Source organism: Phyllopteryx taeniolatus, chromosome 10, assembly GCF_024500385.1.
Source record: "Phyllopteryx taeniolatus isolate TA_2022b chromosome 10, UOR_Ptae_1.2, whole genome shotgun sequence".
Classification (NCBI taxonomy): Eukaryota; Metazoa; Chordata; class Actinopteri; order Syngnathiformes; family Syngnathidae; genus Phyllopteryx; species Phyllopteryx taeniolatus.
In genome coordinates, this window is record NC_084511.1 from 21,490,631 (window position 1) to 21,507,844 (window position 17,214).

Below are 17,214 nucleotides of genomic sequence, written 5' to 3' on the forward strand. Positions count from 1 at the left end.
ATATCAGATCAAATGGACCGTTAGGACTGAAGAAGGTGTCCAAAAACAGTTTCCATTTGTCACTTAAAATGTCGTTGACAAAGTCTGTTAGTTCCAGAATTGGCCGCTCTTGATTACTGGCGCTGTGGTGCAATGCAGGCAGAGAATGGGACTGACGTATTTTCGGCTTACAGATATACAAAAAAATAAAATTAAAAAAATACATCCAATTCCAAAAGACATGCACACGCCCTGTGCATATGTGGCGGCCATGTTGAATGTGGGGCATTGACAAGAGAGAGAGAGAGAGAGAGGAGTTAGTTACAGCATGGTAGCAGTTTTAACTTAGAGGAGTACAAAACACAAGTCTAGTCTGGGACATGCAACTTTTGGTACAGTAACAGTTTTTTTTTTGTTTTTTTTTGTCAAGCCGTTCACCTTTGGCAACAGATTTGGAACTAGGAAGCGACCCCCCCCCCCCCCCCTCCACACACACACACACTAGTCTGTTCTATCGAGATTTCACTCTATATGTCATCAGAAAACAAGCCTAAAATTACTCTTCTTGAGTCTATTTTGGGGTTGTTGTTTTTTTTAAGTCCAGGACTATGGAATAAGTGCCTGTATTGTGAGTAGTAGATGGGTCCTTTACAGTTTACAGAGAGAAGCAATTAGCCCTCAAAGTAGCAAATTTTATGCAAATTGGACAGATTCCATGAGGGAAAACTGTGAAGTTTTCTGGGACTTTTGTGAAAAGTGAGCTTGTGTTCCTTGATTCTCACACACACAGACACACACGCACGAAAACACACGGTTGAGACCAACCCCAGGCGCCAGACAGCTGAGCTAAGCTTTTTCACACACATGCCCACACTCCATCTCTCTAATGTAATTGTGTATGTTAACAGAAAGGCAGGGTGACCTGTCAGGCTATGAGCCCATAGTGGTAATGTGATTAGCAGTGTATGAATCATAATGAGAGCGTGACAAAGACAGAGCGGCTGGCGGAGAAGGGGCTGCTCCACATGTCACACTGAGAACGAAAAGGAAGCAGCAGGTAAACACTAACGTAATTGTCATTAGATCAATGTGATCATGGTAAGAGATCACTGCTCGGGGTGATAAATATTGATCGGATAAAACCACCGAGGCGCAATCACAGTGACTCCTCGGTGCTTTATATTCATACAAACAAGATGGTAGATGGTATATGGAGTGCACTTATATAGCACTTTAGCTACACTATCGCAGCGCCCAAAGCGCTTGACAGAGACTGACACATTCACCCAATCATATTCAGTGCTTTGTTCCGACAGCAGACTGTCAGAGCCGGGATATCGAATCGCTGACCCTTCGGTCACCGGATGACCTGCTCTAGCAACTGAGCCACAGCCGCCCACCGAAACATTGAAACTGAAGCTGAAGCTGAACGCCGCTAAACTGCTGAGCCAAACTCACTCAATGCTCCTTAAAGGGGAGCAGAAATCAGTCCGTCTGTTACTTAAAGGGGACTATTATGCATTGTTTTCACAGTTCTCAGTTGATGCAGCAGATAATAATTAGAAATGTGTTTGGAAATTTGTATTTTATAATTAATGCAGAATAGTATTTCAATTGTAAAATGACAGCTAGCTAGATCCGATGAGTTGCACAGGGAAAACGGAGGCTCTTTTGGCTTGTGGATATTTAAACAGCTTCTTCTTGCCATCATGTCGAGCAATGTAGCGTGGCAGGAGGATGGATGGGCTGAAATACAGTGGCCAACCTGATTTTACAGACACTACTTCAATGATCCGAGACAATGGCGGGCCTTGCTTGAATGGCACCCTGTGCGTGACCCCACTTTGACCCTCAACCCCCAGCCCAACACACACGCATCGTGATGAAAAACACATTGGGGTGAACCTTATTTCTTCTCGTTTTTCTTTCAAACGTGTATATTGAATTGTTTTCTTTAAAATCTAATGGATTATTAACCAATTAAAATACAGCAACAGCAAAGACTAATTTCATTAAGTTAACAGAGAACAGAACAACACAAAACTTGCATTGCACAAATTATTATAAATTTAAGAGAACCTATCTGCCTCAATTATATTTCCAGCATGATAACTTTCCTTCGTGATCAAATAACATTGCTGATTTATTATCTATATGCACAATTATATTTCCATTACAAAGATTGTCAACGGGGTCCCTGAAACATGAATGGATCTATAATGGTATGATCACACTTCCACCTTAAGTGGAAATCAAATGTTTGCCTGTCTTGATATTGTCAAGTATCAGATTGACTCCCAAAACATATCAGAGTGAAATGAACAGGAGACTCCCGAAAGAGAACAACTTAACTTAGGTTGCAAGAAAATGATGCACAACAAGCAGAACACATACAACTATATTACACTACAAGGAAACACAAACAGCAAACAATGCTGCGTAAAACGCGTAATTAGCTACAATAACTGTACAATATTTACAAATGCATGATGGGATGCCCAACGTCACCTTCTCCATGCTGCACATCCCAAGTGTGCCTCGACACATTTTGTAAAAAAAAAAAAAAAAGTGTTAGGAATTACGTTTCTTATCATCATATTCAAGATATATTTTCCCACAAATAATAAACTAGTATATATTCTAATCTGTGACTGGTGGTGTGGTGGTTTACTCACATGACTTCTGTGCAGGCAGTGCGGGTTCACTCTGACTCAGTGACAGTGTGAATGGTTGTTGGTCTCTATTTGCACCTGTGATGGACTGGCAACCAGTACAAGGTGCAGCAGGGGCAATTCTAGGATCAGAGGTTTTGGGGTCCTGAACGGGATACGCAGTATAGAAAATAATGGATGGATATTCTAACTTACGACAATTGTATTATCATAAATACCATCTTTCGGAAAACAGTGTTTCATTTAGTCAACCGCAGATGGGTGATGAGTTTTACTGTGGTGAGCGGTGTTTGTCTTCATTTGTCCGAATATAATTACGGAATAAGATTGATAAGGTTAAAACTAATCTTAAAACTAAGTGCCATTTAAGACAAAAGTGGTGCACAAATCTAAACTTGTTTTCCCGAGTTTTAAAAAAAGCACAAGGTATCAATCACAGTGATTGTGATTTCTGCGAGTTAAACATACACAAAGAGGTGGCAAAATTAACTGTTTTGAACTGTACAGATGTACAGTGTATTTTATTTTTTTACAAAGAAGTCAAGAGACAAACTATAGCATGCAGGACATTTAAAATATCAGTGCAACATTTTTGTCTATTGTACCGCCATAGTACAACACATTGCATCGTACCTTTAGCTTGAAGCAGCTGTGGGGCCAATCAACATATCAGTTTTCTCCCCACACACACACACACACACACACACACACACACACGAGTGTTCTGGGAAAAAGCAAGTAGAATGGAAACACTTCATTTGTACTGAATTATTACAGATGGCATGTGCACACAAATTGAGCTGACTTGTTTACAAGGTGACAAAGTGCATTAGAAATGTAACCGTTAAACAACACCTGTGGAAGACGACACACAGAAAAACTCAAACGTGTTCAACACTCTCATTATCAACGCAGCCAGCAGCATGTAAAATTCACAGAATAATTTCCAACTAATTAAAGCAGGCTATCAAGAGTGCATGCTGTTGAAATCTGACCTTGTGTCCTCCAGTGTCTGCCTCGCAAAAAAAAGTGCTGATTAAAAGACAATGTTTGATCTTTGAAGCTCAAACATTAACACAGATGGGATGTTACGATTTTTAATCACGGATTACATTTATTTTGTAAAAAAAAAAAAAAAAAAAAAAAAAAGCCAATATTTTCCCTGTTTTTGGGTTCTCTTTCTTGCTTGTGTGCACTCTCCAACCATCTGTCATCGTGCTTTGCTTCCACTCATCTTCAGTCCTGCTGTAAGGTTGAGAAGTTGCAGTTTCATCCTCATCTGTACACTAACAGTCTGGACAGGAAAGCAACCAATGAGTCACATCGATGGGAAGAATCGAAATAAATGGGCATATGCAAACTCACAGGAGGCACGTTCTTCATCTTCCTCCACATCATCATCATCACGCCGTGTTGCTCAAAGTCATCGTACACGTTGTTGTCCTCACCGGGGTCGTCTGCTAGCATGTACAGCTCTCCGGCATGGACGTCAGACACGTTGACCTTTAGAAATCGACGATAGTGGCAAATATCAAGGGCAAAAGACAGATACAGATGATCAGTCATTCAACCGATGACCTTTGAGTAAGTTCATGTTGTTTGGTTATATTTGAAGAATGAAATCCTACCTGATATGTGTTGGGGTCAAAGCCTAGCCACAGAGTGAATCTGTAGTCATAAGAACGCAGAGAGTAGCCCATCACCTTTATGTCTTTAAGGTCAGGGAGGTCCGAGTCCTCCTAACAGACAATGACAAAGATTACAACTTAGACATGACTTTGGACTCCAAGCAGACATCTGGACAGTGTACATTTTAGGACATCTTGATGATGATGATGAAAAAGCAACAGGTCTCGTGATGATCACACCTGCCCAGTTAATGGGATTGCATCGCAGGGAAACAGAAAGGCCGTCAGAAAGAACAGACATAACAGCATCGGCATCGGCGGCAATACATGTCAAGTCTATGTAATTTACCATCGATCGTCAGACGACGTGGGCTCAGATAAAACTTCCTCATATGAAGGTTAACTCGCCTATGGCTGGATTTACACTGTCGGGCCAAGTGCCCTATTCCGATTGAAGCCCTGTATGATTTTGGATTTTTTTTTTCGGACTGATTCTAAGTGATATATATCCAATATGGCTGCGTTTACGTACAGAACACATGAAACAACCTACTTGCGCAGACGGGTATATGTTTGCAAGACGATAACAGACAGTGGCATAAATAACACATTAAATGTTACACATAGTTGACTTGGGTTGAGCCTCAAAAATGACTAAAGAGCCACGGACGGACACCCTGTACTACTAAAGCAGCTTTTGTTTAAAACGTACATTTATCGTTTAACTGTTAAAAACACTTTTTTCCTTCCAATTAGGATTTGACTGTGTGAAAGCATTTTCTTGGGTATTTTCCATCATTTTGAAAGTTGTGAATTGATGATTTTTGATTAAAAGGTCATACATTTGTGTTGTCATTTCAAGAATGCAAACTATATCACAGCTAAACTACTTGAACACGTATGGCTTCTGTTTAAAACAAATCTAATAATCGTACCTGTGGCGTATCAGCAGGCCGCGGGTACTGGCTGAAAGACACTGCCTCCCCATTGATTTTTTTCTTTTTAGGTTTGAATTCATGCGCCAAGTTCATTCCATCTGTACACAGCTCCTCCTGAAATAGGAAGAAACGCTAATTACATTGTCATCCATGTCAGACATGTTCACAGTTTGTTTTCATTTTGCTAGATGAGTCTTATAAACAGCTCATTTTGAATAGACTACCACCACATGATAGGGTGAGAGGTGGGAGTATACCCTACAATGGGTAGATGATCACGAGTCAATCGCAGGACTGACTCAATGAGGCAGACAACATATTCACCTATGGGCAATTTTGAATTTCACATTTTAAGACCGTGGAAAGAAGACGTAGTACTGAGAAAACTTCTATTACAGTAAGAATATGCAAAGTCGAATATCCAAACCCAAACCCACTGCGCCTCCCTTTATGCACTAATCACCACAAATTGAGAAAATAAAATAAAAAAATAAAACAATCTCCGTTCTAAAAATGACCACGGTTGGATGAATGTCTTAATGGAAAGTCAGTCACACTTCGTGCAGTGAATATTCTCAAGTTTACTTTTTCTAGTGTAATGCAACGACTGCTTGTATGGACGATGTGGAGCAGAATTGTTTCTTTAAATCAGGGGTGTCAAACATACGGCCCGAGGGGCCAAAACCGGCCCGTCAGGGGGTCCAATCCAGCCCGTGGGGATGGAGAACGGCTTTTTTTTTCAATAAAAGTAACTTTTGTTGCTAATTTTGTCCAGCGGAGGCTGCATTGACAACACTTAAATGACATTGATGCACTTGTGAAGGCCAAACAATGTCCAAGTTTCAAGAACACACTCATAAAAAAAAATGGTGTGCTATCTCCACACTGTGAAAATAAATACCTCCTGAAGAAATGTTTTAAAATATTGAATATTACAAAAGTTCTGTCAAAAGCGTCACTTCAAAAGAGGTTGCTTTGTTGGAACTTTGTTTTTTGTTTTTTCTTTTCATCCACAACTTACATTTTTATGTGTACATTTACAAAGGATGCATAACATAATTCATAATACTGTTGAACTTATTTTGGGTTAAAAATTTCAAACTGCTCATATGATTTGCAACAAGAAAATAATGAATACATGTGACTATTTTCTGAAAGTACCAAAACAATGGGGAAAATTTGGAATAGCTGTTATTTATGGATTATTAAGCCTCAAATATTGTGGTCCGGCCCGCTTGAGATCTAATTGGGGTAAATGTGGCCCGCTAACTAAGATGAGTTTGACACCCCTGCTTTAAATACACCTGGCACAAAAGCGGGGGGACCAATTTGGGTGCAGTTTTGTAGCAACGACCCCCGCCTTCCTGTTTGTGGCATGCCAGAAGTGTCACGTGAGCAGCTTTCTGAGGAGGTTTGGCAAATAGTGCACAAGACATCCAGCTGTTCACATCATCATAGTTCTTTTTCCACACAATCAACTTCTCTGTGTGTGCTTTGACAATTTTCACTACATGACCAAGAATACAAACTGGTTTGGTTTCTTCTTTTATTTAACGAGAAGCCACCAACATTGCACGGCTGCATTCTGTAAATTGCCTGGTACAATGAGGATGATTGCACGGTTGCAATTGGGGTTGTTAGGCTTAGACTCTTACCTTAACAATTAGTCAGTGCAGCTAATCATTCTCAAATCTCGCTACAAATTAAAAACATTGAGTTGGTTTCCCCTTTGCGGCTAAAAGAGCTTACACTCTTCTGGGAAGACTTTGTACAAGATTGATTGGCTCATTGGCTGAAACATTGGCAATCGCGTTCATGCCAATGTTGTCCTGAGGTCAGGGCTTAAGTTCTTCCGTGCAAGACTCATGCAGCCGTGCCTTGATGCACCTTGCATTGTGCACGGGGGGCACAGCTGTGATGGAACATCTAATATTGCTATGCTGGAGAATTATTACATCGTCCTACAACAAATCCATTCATAGAAGTGTACATCAACATTTTAGTATGATTTGATTTAAAAAGAAATGGACAGTGGAACCTCAGGTCATGAATTTAATTTGTCCCTTGACGCCATTTGTAACTCAACGTTCGTAAACTGGGGTAATGTTTTCCATTGAGAGGAAGGGAAATGCAATTAATCCGTTCCAGCCGCAAACCTAAGATATTGAATGTTCAAATTGATGAACTTTGATTTTTTTTTTTTTTTATTGTGTGTGCAAATATTCACTATTTTGAATTTGATGCCTGCAACATGTACCAAAAAAGCTGGAACAGGGACATGCTTACCACTGTGTTACATCAACTTTTTTTTTTTTTAAACAACACTCAATAACCATTTTGGAACTGAAGACAATAATTGTTGAAGCTTTGAGTTTCCACTGCAATTGGAATCATTTAAAGAATCATGCCAAATACCTGCAAAGAAACATCAGGACAGGGTGCAGGTGTTTTCAGGCCAGCCAAGTGGGAGACGGTTGGAAAAACAGCCACAAGCTCCACCACTTTTTCTACAACTTCCTCAACTGGAAACAATATGCGTCAATCAGTTTCAAGGAGTCTGAAACTGAGGAAATTATTTACAGCAATCCAATGCACCTTTTGCACTCAAAGTAAAAACCTTTGATAGAGACACAGTGTCAAACCCAGCATTGTCTTTGCAACGACAAAAGTGTTAACGCAACTTGTGTATTAACCTTATAAGCTAACGAAGGGGGTCCTAAAATTGTCCAATGCACCCAAAAAACGTTGCTTCCTTGATGGTGTTTTGAGAATTGTGGATTCTTACTCTCGAAGATGAACTCTGATTGGCTAAAGACATCCAGAAAGGGAAAGGTAGATGCTCTCAGGCCACCGTAAGGTGCAGGAGCCTCAGGGACGTAGAAGATAAGAGGGACATGCGTTGCCACGTCAAAGTTGGAGTATTTCGCCCATTCACCATGCTCACCAAGTGACCAACCTGGACCAAAATCAGAAATGACCACAACAGAGTGTCCAAGAAATAAGTTCAATTCTATCTGACCAAGTTTCTTGAATTTACATACAATGACTTTCATGTAGGCTGTCCGTTATGCATTCATCTGACTTGAGGATTCAGCCAAAACAAAATGACATTACTGTTACAACACTGCCACCGAGTGGCTGGCATTCCATAGAGGCGTCCAAACATTGCGTGAGCGCCAGACATACAAAATCATTGCTGAATACTCACTAAAACCAAATCTCCTGCAAAAGCAATGACCCGGCATGTTTTAACTACGGCATCCCACACAAAACATTTTCCAAAGCACTAGTCATGACTGACCGTGATCGGAGGTGAAAACCACTATTGTGTTCTGAGCCAGCCCCAGGGCATCGAGGGCACTGAGCAGCCGACCAACCTGGGCATCCATGTAGGACACGGCAGCATAGTAGTGCTGGCGGATACGTAGCTACAAGAGAATAACCTCATGTTTAAAAGGAGAGATGCAAGGTGATCATGTTTGGGGGGAAAAAAACAACAACATTCACAGGGTAAAGATTCATACTTGAAAGTCCTTAGGAATTGGTCCATAGGGGAAGCTAATGTTGAGCTTTTGGACATCGTCTCTCTTCCTAATGTCTGTCCAAGGGTTGTAGGCCACAGGGGGAAGGCGCCTGGGAACATCTGGGTCAGGGGCCAGAGTCATTTGTTCTATGGGATAGAGGCGCAGATACTCCTGCAAGACAAAAGTATGTTTGTGTTACGATTCTAATTTGATTTTCGTCAAATCTGTCCATCCAAAGCCAGCAAAAACATGTCTAGAAGTCTAAAAGTTGATATACTTGCATGTGTTTGATTTATTTGTTTGCTGCCATGGTTATCACATATTACAATCAGCAGAGAATGTGGTTTCACGAGTGTCCTTAAAGTTACATTCAAATTGTTATAGTACATTAATATCACTGGTGTTATTTTGACACTTTTATGATGCAGCTCGGGCTTACTTGTGAGCCCAGCAAGTAGGAGAAAGGGTATGGATGACAGTCAATAATGTTAAAACGTTATCTGTAAGGTTGCGTTATAAACGATATTACCTGAAGGGACTGGATTTGAACTTGGATCTTCAAATGTATTTTAGCAGTTCAGTAGGCATGGCAAATAAGCAAAAAGGCTGAGAACAGCCTCACGGAAAGCGTGGAAGCTTTTATTTTAATAACTAGCACAACACTCATGGTAACTAGACAATACATTTGTATCATAGTCAACAGCCCATTTAGCTATTCCATTTATAGATGTGTGTTGACCGCCTTAAATTGGAGCTTATTCAAAATGTTACTTAATTACATCAGTGGTTTGTTGACTCTTCAGGAGATTCCAAATGGTTTTACTGGCTGTGGCCAATGATTCTGTAATGGCTCTGATTGTTTTCCACATTTTCTCTCTTTTTTTTTTTTTTTTTTAATACCCAGAGGAAGCTCTCTGGTTTTCATGATGCTTACACCCGGAAATGTGGTCATTGAAGGAGAACCCCGACTCTGAAACTGAACATATATTCAGCAATATTTGTTAATCACCTTGGGAACAATGCACAACTGTCAGTCACGTTTCAATATGTTTGCTCACATGAAAAAGGAGCAGATATAAACAGAAGGTTCCGTTTTCTAACTTGTGTACCAGATCCAGTTGGAATACCCAGGAAACAAAAGCTGAAGTCTTTATATCGTCTCCTATTGCCGGGTCGGCATTGTACATGAGAAATCCGTTCTCACTGGCCTTACTTGGATTAATAAAGATTCAATATTCATCTTTTGATGGTATATTGATGGGTTGTATTAACAACACTATGCAGATGACACCCCGGGCAGTGCGACGACCGCATATAACATACCTGCGGTATCCGGAAGGGAATGTGGGGTTTGTGAAAGCCCACAGCCAGGAAGAAAGGACTGCCGTCAGTGGCCCGAGTTTTCAGTAGTCTCACCGCCTCATCTACGCTCTCCATGTCTGGCAGCGTTCCTCCAGGCTGCTCAGCTACATTCACCGCACACAGCAGGTTGGCATGGAGGTGACCATCCTCTCCTTTGCATATCTGAAAACAAGGGTTCGTTAGTAACAGTTTTATTGGCTTTTAAACAAACTGCTGTTAACTGTCTCTTCTGCCACCTAACTTCATTTGACCTCTAAACCTTTGTGCGCACGTGATACTGTTCAGTGTTTCAGTGCTTTTGGGGGTAAAACGGTCAAATTCCCAACAGGTGTTTGATCAATGACTCGGCCAATATATTTCCAAGCACATCCGCTACTATGCCTTTCTGCAACTCTTCCAGTCTCTCTGTTGCAGCCTGCTGATGACGCTCTGAGAGGCTCAGCTTAATGGCCACTTCCCTCTGAGAACATCCTGTCTGAAGCATCGCAATGGTAAGGTACTGTTCAGTTGTTCGGTGTCGACTTGGTCTCGTGATGTCAAAATGGGAACAGCGAGATGAGGGGGAACGTTTAAATACCAATTCTAATTGAACCAGGAAATGTATTAGTCTTTTCATGGCTCAAATACTTGTGGTGAATTTTTCCATTCAGCTCCGTGCTACAGAACAGCAAGTGATGTTCAAAAAAATAAATATTGAACAGTTGGACATTTGCATTCCAAGGTTTAGAAAAAGGTCAAATTAAGTTCACCTGTAAAGGTTATAGTGCATTTTAGGTTTGCAGACGACTATCCCTTACTCAACTATTGTGAGTGTCTCAACCAGGAAAGTGTAATGATTGTACAGATTTAGTAATGTCCTATAAACTGCCCTTCCTGACTGTACCTTTTTTTTCTCAAAGCTGAATGAAGCAGGGTGGTACGCAGGGATGGACCAGCTGTAAGGATAGTCATCGGTGTGGTTCGAGGCGATGCCTGCAGAAAAACACAGCACGGCCATCGTTCACAACGTTCCAGTGAAAACGTGAATGACACAGCCAATCAGAAGACAATGGACAAGTGCGTGCAGGGTGTTATGAATTCAATTTACCCGGGTGAAAAACCTTGCCCACAGACATCGTAGCATAACCTTGTGATTTAAAGTACTGTGGAAGAGTTGTGTAGTTTCCAGAGTGCACCCTCCAGTAGGATTTAAAATCATACAGCCTGGTTGTATCTGGTCTGCGACTTGTTAACATGGAAATCCGACTAGGAGCGCACACAGCTTGCTGCAGACAACAACAAACATAAAACGTATAAACGTGCATGGGGGGGGGGGGATTCTAATCTTGCTGTGTTTGCGTCATCGTCGAACATTGATTCAAATACAAAAAGTTGGCTAACCTGTGCAAATGCATTGAGAAAAACGTGACTTTTGGATGCCAGTTGGTCAATATTTGGTGATTTTACGGTGACGTCTCCATAGCAACCCAAAGACGTCCTCAGATCGTCAGCGACGATGAACAGGACATTTCGTCTCTCTACACGCAAAGAAAGAAAACTGTGACACCAACATCGGCTGCAACGGTGAGAGGAAGTCATAAATCTGGGCCAGCAAACTGGAACGGACACAAACGCTGAAACAGTTGACTCCAGCCACAAATTGGACAACAAGCCTCGAATTATGACGAATCGCCGCTGAATTAGATTAAACACTTAAACCCTTCTTTCTCCTGTTAACATTCCTTCTTCAGCCCCACAGTACTGCTAATATAACGTTGCAAACTTTGACGGATTTACCTTTTATCGCAACAGCAACAAGCGCGTGCAGGACGACGATAAGACATTTATGGACAGTAACGCACATGTTGCTATGACGTCTAAATGGCCCTTTTAACGAACGATAATCAGTTTTGACATCTCGCCTCCGCACTTTTTGAATCTCCTGTCACCAAACTTTCTCACACATCCGGGCTCTTCCTCCTATTAAAACGCTTCTGATTAGCGTCTGAATGCTGTATCTGCATTGGTCTGCTCTGAAGGAACCCCGCCCCTAACTCATGATCCCATTGGCTACATAATGTGTCAATCACATTAAGCGTGTCGCTCTGCAAGAGCTCGTTTTTTCATTATACAATGACAGAAATATAGACAATTGTGATGAAAAAGCACTTAATTGTGTATTAATAGGAAAAAAGGTCGAGTCATATGTAAATGATTGAAACACACAGCCGGAGTTGAGAAGCAAGGCACGCATCGAAATCTCTTGGAGGAAAAATGTGACATTTAAAATTAATTGGGACGCGAGATATTTAAATTGTACATTAAATTAGCTTGAAAGTTAAAAAAATAATAATCATTTTAGGGATCTGTGCATGGTGCACATATTCAGGGTTAATCTTTCAATTTTAAAAAGAAATCTCAACAAGACCTCAAGAGATTGCGATGACATTTTTTTTTCAATTCAAAAAAACAAAAGGTATTCATGCCCAAAAAATAAGTCTGGCCTGTGACAGGAGAGGGCGCCATATTTTTACCAAGCCTTAACATAACGACCCTATGCTAGTCCCTAGTATTCATCTCTTTAAAGTAATGATGCTAGATTTGTTTCATTAATATTTGATTATTATAGGGTTTACCTCCCACAGGCGTTGTCTTTTTTGGTTTGTCGGGAAATGACATGTTCTGTATTGAATGCACACGCTTTGGCATTGGGGAAAAAATAGTAAAACCTTTGAAAATCGGTGGAGAAATTATCACATTACGACTTAATTTCAATATTCACGCATTGCCTTTGACGGGAACGTTGCCCCTGCCAACGTGGCCGCCACGTAGGCACGTCTGTTAGCCGGCCTGCTACTACGCGCTGATGTCTTTAGTCTTCTTAATCGAGTCTTTTTATCTGTGGGAACAGCCTACAGCCACACAACCAACTACTTTGCCCAAAATTTACCGCAATTCACTTAAAGGGCAAACAACAGTCTGAGGATAACGCCGGGCAACGTGGTGATTAGAGACAACGCGGCTTCTGTAAACCATGTGACATGAAGTTAACCAATAGGGAGCAGTTCGGTAAGTTCAAAGTGTGCAGACTTTCCTTTCCTCTGTTTTGATTGTGGATGCCGAGTGAATTATCTTGACTTCTAAACGATCTTTGGGCAATGTTGAGGAAGAGGCGTCAAACAAACATGGCCGCCGTTTCAACTAAACGTGAAAATAATCGCGAGGCATCGGACGAATTGTCTCCAAAAAACAAAAAGACAAAAACGGATCATGAAAATAGTCAAGGAGAGAATGGAAAGGAGTCTGAAGAAAATGTCCTCTCTGGCTTTCAAACCACGACCGTGTTGAGTGATTCTACCAGGGAGAAAACCATCTTTGTCCACGGAAAGGTACATAATATGAACGTTAGATTTTATTCCTAATTGTGGACGTGATTACTATGTAGTTTTAACGCGACGGTTTAATTTAAATTCCAACGAGAGTGAGAAGTTTTGTTTTTTTTCATGTTGCCCGCTGCGGTATGTTAATTTGTACACAAAGTGGGTTTTGAGGGATTGAACAATACTCTTTAGATGACTGGCCGTGTAAAAACGGCGAGGAAAAAAAGTATTTGCTGTAATTTTAAGAGGTAGCAACCTTTTCATACTTTTAAAAGCAGCTATGCGGTACACCTGAACAGGTCTGCAACCCGCGGCTCCAGAGCCACATGTGGCTCTTTCATCCTTCTGCTGTGGCTCTCTGTGAATTTAAATAATAATACATATCGTGAGTATTAATTCTGTTTCGTTCATTTTTCAGAGGTAATTCTAAATTGGAATATTATGGTGCTTTTATAACATTAAAATACTTTTTTGTTTGTTTTTATAATATTTTTAATATCCGTCACACCTGCCAGTGTGTGTCCCCTGGCACCAGGTTTTATTGAGCTATTAATCCACCAGTAGAAAAAAGAACATTTAATGCTACGTGCTACATAAAATATATGAAAAAAAACATCGCTCACATATTCTCTGACAGTTTGCAATCATGTGTGAAATAGTTGGCGGAGCTAGGCGGTGGCCACGGCCACCCTAAACTGAAGACTGGCCACCCTACCGACGGCCACGTGTCGGGAATAATTAGAAAAATATTAATATTTAAACCGTTGACGATCGGTTTTCAAGAGGCAAAAAAAAAGATAGCATTCTTGCCATACATTTATGTTTGGGTTGTTCACATTCTCATCAGCTTGACAACCAGAATGCTGTGGTCATCCTGGAGAAGACTCCCATCACAGAAGACGCTCTGGCTGAAATATTCACTGCTTCGACCCTGAAGCTAGATATGAGGAATGACATCTATAGCACCTACCGTCTCCAGGCTCCACCTCACCTTAATGGTACAGATAAGACCGGTACATAAAATATCTGTACAGAAGGAGCAAAGATGGAGGACTCGTATGTTTGTGATTTTCAGAGCTCAAGGCAACTGTGGTATTTCCTGCCACTGAAAAGCATGTGAAGAAATACCAGCGTCAGGAGAGCTTCCTGGTGGAGGAGACGGCGGATGACTACCAGTCCATCACTCTTCCCTTCATCCAGAAGCAAAGTTTTAGTGTGCAGGTTAGTGTGCCTTAAAAAAAAACTCCTCACTTAAATTCTCTGGTGATATTTTTCTTAACATCATATTCACCTCCTAGTGGGTATACAACATCTTGGAGAAGAAGGCAGAGTCTGAGCGGATAGTGTTTGAAGATCCAGACCCAAAGCTTGGTTTTGTGCTCCTCCCGGATTTCAAATGGGACCAAAAACAGGTGAAAGAAATCATTTCACTTCTGGAGGCAGCGCTTCATCACTAAGTTTCTGAATTGCTCTCGTCAATAAGTGTGTGTATCTGTGTATGTGGCGGATGCAGTGGACAGGTCCCCAGACACAAATACCCACCGCTCTCACGTCGGCAACTTCGGCGAACATTCGAGAACGTGCTGGTTATCAGCAGCCGACACTCGTGACACTGTTGACTAGCACCAATTGAAAATGTGTTCATCTAAGGTCTGTCTGCTCTTTTTGGAATAAGTGTCAAACCTCAGGGGCATTTGACTTTTAGAAGTTCCAATTGAGTGTACAGTATTTGCATTGGACCACTCAGCAGTAGCTACACTGCAAAACAGTGTTGATATATGAGCTGACTATCGTGTCAATCACTTAAAACACCTTCCACTGATTGAGTCGTAGGCAGTGTAGGTGTACTTAATGAAATGACTAGTGAATGCGTCATTGTGTTTCATAATGTGTGTCCCCTTTCAGCTGGATAATTTGTACCTGATCGCCATTACACATCAGAGAAACCTCAAAAGTCTGAGGGACCTGACATCAGAGCATTTACCGCTCCTTCAAAACATTTTCCAGAAAGGAAAGGTGACACTGCGCTAATTTTATTGAAGGCTGTCTTTTTTTTATATTCTAATGGTGTGCCACGTGCCGTCAGGACGCCATCTTGCAACACTACAGCCTCCCAGCCAGCAAGTTGAGAGTCTACTTGCACTACCAGCCGTCTTACTACCACCTTCACGTCCACTTCACCAAGCTTGGCTACGAGGCGCCAGGTTGCGGTGTGGAGCGTGCCCACCTCCTTATAGACGTCATCCAGAACCTCCAGTCTGACCCACACTACTATAAAACCAGGACCCTCTCCTTCCCACTGCGGGCGGATGATGGACTGCTCAGTCAGTTCAAGGAAGCTGGGAAATTATAAGCTTATGACAAGGTGTTTTTCAGTCAGTTTTTTTATTTTTATTAATTTTTATTTTTTATTATTATTTTTTAAATTGTGAGACTGAATCCAGACTCTTTTCAGCAGTACTGATTCAAAAATGTTAGCTCGCAGGTGAGCATGTACCGTCTAACTGCAAAACATTTTTATGTAAAATATTTTGGGGGGGATTTATCTTTTGTAACAACAGAAATCATTTAATAAATGGCTTCTGTCCCTCTTTTCTATGTCTAATTTCTAAACCTTCAGATCTTATACAATTATAATGATGCTGATTATCTTTGGCACACAATTTCAAACCCAACTAATGATGTATCTTTTTTTTTCAAGCTTATGTAGATAACCCCAAGGTGAGAAATACTATGAATTGAAACTTCAGTAAAAAAAGTAAAATGGTTTGTCACATAATTTTTTTTCTAATATAAAGTTTCAAAGCAAATTCACTGAAATGTCATTATTTTCTTATATTTGTTAAATTACTGACACGTGAGCTGCATAATGGGCATCTGTTGTAGAGTTATATACTATGTAGTCATTTATACTGTACAGTACATTGGAAAATGAACAGATGAATGTCTTAACTGTATTCCATATTTTAACTTAAATGTTATACTGTAAAGTATCTAACTCTAAATATAACTTCCTCCACAATTGAATTTAACTGTTGTTGTGGATTATAAATTTTTGTTTGTTTCCCTAATAATGACTCACTGTTTTGTGCTCTCAATAAGTAGTCTGATATTAAGAAGCAATCAATTTCCAAGAGTGCATTTTTCTTTTAACAAACTAAATTATGTTGATCTGTGAAGGTTTTTAAGGGAATTTCTTCATTGATGGACAAAGGTTTGGGTGTGGTAAGTAAATTGTGCTCCAAAAACTCAACACTAGATGGAAGTGTTTAGGTCCAAAATAATCAAACATTTATAGTGCAAATACATACAAGAGCTTATTCTTTCGACATGGTGGGGGAAAAAAATTATTCTGTAGAGTTACTTTAAATGGTCTAACAAAATAATTCAATGTTGTCATCAATTATATAATACCTTTGCGTTGTAATTACGATGCCTTCATGTGTTGCTGTGTAACAATAGCAGATACGGATGGTAGTGTTGAACCAGTTCTCAACTGTTATCTTTAGAACACTACAAACCACACATTTTTTATACTATCTGAAACTCAAAACTGCAAAATATGCTGTGGATATTCGATTATCTTGATCAGGCATGTGCACACATAGACCCCAAGTGGTGAACAACCACCTGCCCTTGTGCCCTGGATTTAAAGATAAAAAAATGCACTTTTTTGCTTTAGCCCCTTTTTTTTTTTGTCCATTATTTAAAAATATGAAAATTACCCTCTGTATCATCAATTCCACCCAAAG

General features: G+C 40.5%; 2 protein-coding genes across 3 annotated transcripts; one reads left to right on the plus strand and one right to left on the minus strand.

Moving 5' to 3' along the window:
* Nucleotides 1-3,136: 3,136 nt before the first annotated feature.
* Nucleotides 3,137-12,059, minus strand: ids (iduronate 2-sulfatase). 2 transcript variants are annotated; one of them, XM_061788369.1, is made up of 13 exons: nucleotides 11,880-12,059; nucleotides 11,484-11,620; nucleotides 11,191-11,368; nucleotides 10,987-11,075; nucleotides 10,065-10,265; nucleotides 8,742-8,912; nucleotides 8,519-8,645; nucleotides 8,003-8,173; nucleotides 7,633-7,739; nucleotides 5,215-5,331; nucleotides 4,280-4,390; nucleotides 4,017-4,154; nucleotides 3,137-3,945 (listed from the first exon to the last, which is right to left on the minus strand). In XM_061788369.1, the coding sequence occupies exons 1-13, from the start codon at nucleotides 11,944-11,946 to the stop codon at nucleotides 3,862-3,864; spliced, it is 1,698 nt and encodes a 565-aa protein (XP_061644353.1). In that variant the 5' UTR covers nucleotides 11,947-12,059; the 3' UTR covers nucleotides 3,137-3,861. The 2 variants fall into 2 exon arrangements, with proteins under 2 accessions (XP_061644353.1, XP_061644354.1); XM_061788370.1 differs by having other exon boundaries at nucleotides 12,013-12,046.
* Nucleotides 12,060-13,187: 1,128 nt separating this feature from the next.
* dcps (decapping enzyme, scavenger) lies at nucleotides 13,188-16,276 on the plus strand. Its single transcript, XM_061788424.1, has 6 exons — nucleotides 13,188-13,471; nucleotides 14,310-14,460; nucleotides 14,538-14,683; nucleotides 14,761-14,874; nucleotides 15,368-15,478; nucleotides 15,549-16,276. The coding sequence occupies exons 1-6, from the start codon at nucleotides 13,241-13,243 to the stop codon at nucleotides 15,813-15,815; spliced, it is 1,020 nt and encodes a 339-aa protein (XP_061644408.1). The 5' UTR covers nucleotides 13,188-13,240; the 3' UTR covers nucleotides 15,816-16,276.
* The last annotated feature ends 938 nt before the right edge of the window (nucleotides 16,277-17,214 follow it).

Bases quoted from the DNA above. Each gene is read 5' to 3' on its own strand.
- ids (XM_061788369.1), bottom strand. From the start codon at position 11,946: ATGTGCGTTACTGTCCATAAATGTCTTATCGTCGTCCTGCACGCGCTT. The intron at 8,646-8,741 runs GTATGAATCTTT...ATTCTCTTGTAG, and splicing joins CAATTCCTAAGGACTTTCAA to CTACGTATCCGCCAGCACTA. The intron at 4,391-5,214 runs GTACGATTATTA...ATTGTCTGTTAG, and splicing joins GGCCTGCTGATACGCCACAG to GAGGACTCGGACCTCCCTGA.
- dcps (XM_061788424.1), top strand. From the start codon at position 13,241: ATGTTGAGGAAGAGGCGTCAAACAAACATGGCCGCCGTTTCAACTAAA. The intron at 14,875-15,367 runs GTGAAAGAAATC...GTCCCCTTTCAG, and splicing joins TCAAATGGGACCAAAAACAG to CTGGATAATTTGTACCTGAT. The intron at 15,479-15,548 runs GTGACACTGCGC...ACGTGCCGTCAG, and splicing joins ACATTTTCCAGAAAGGAAAG to GACGCCATCTTGCAACACTA.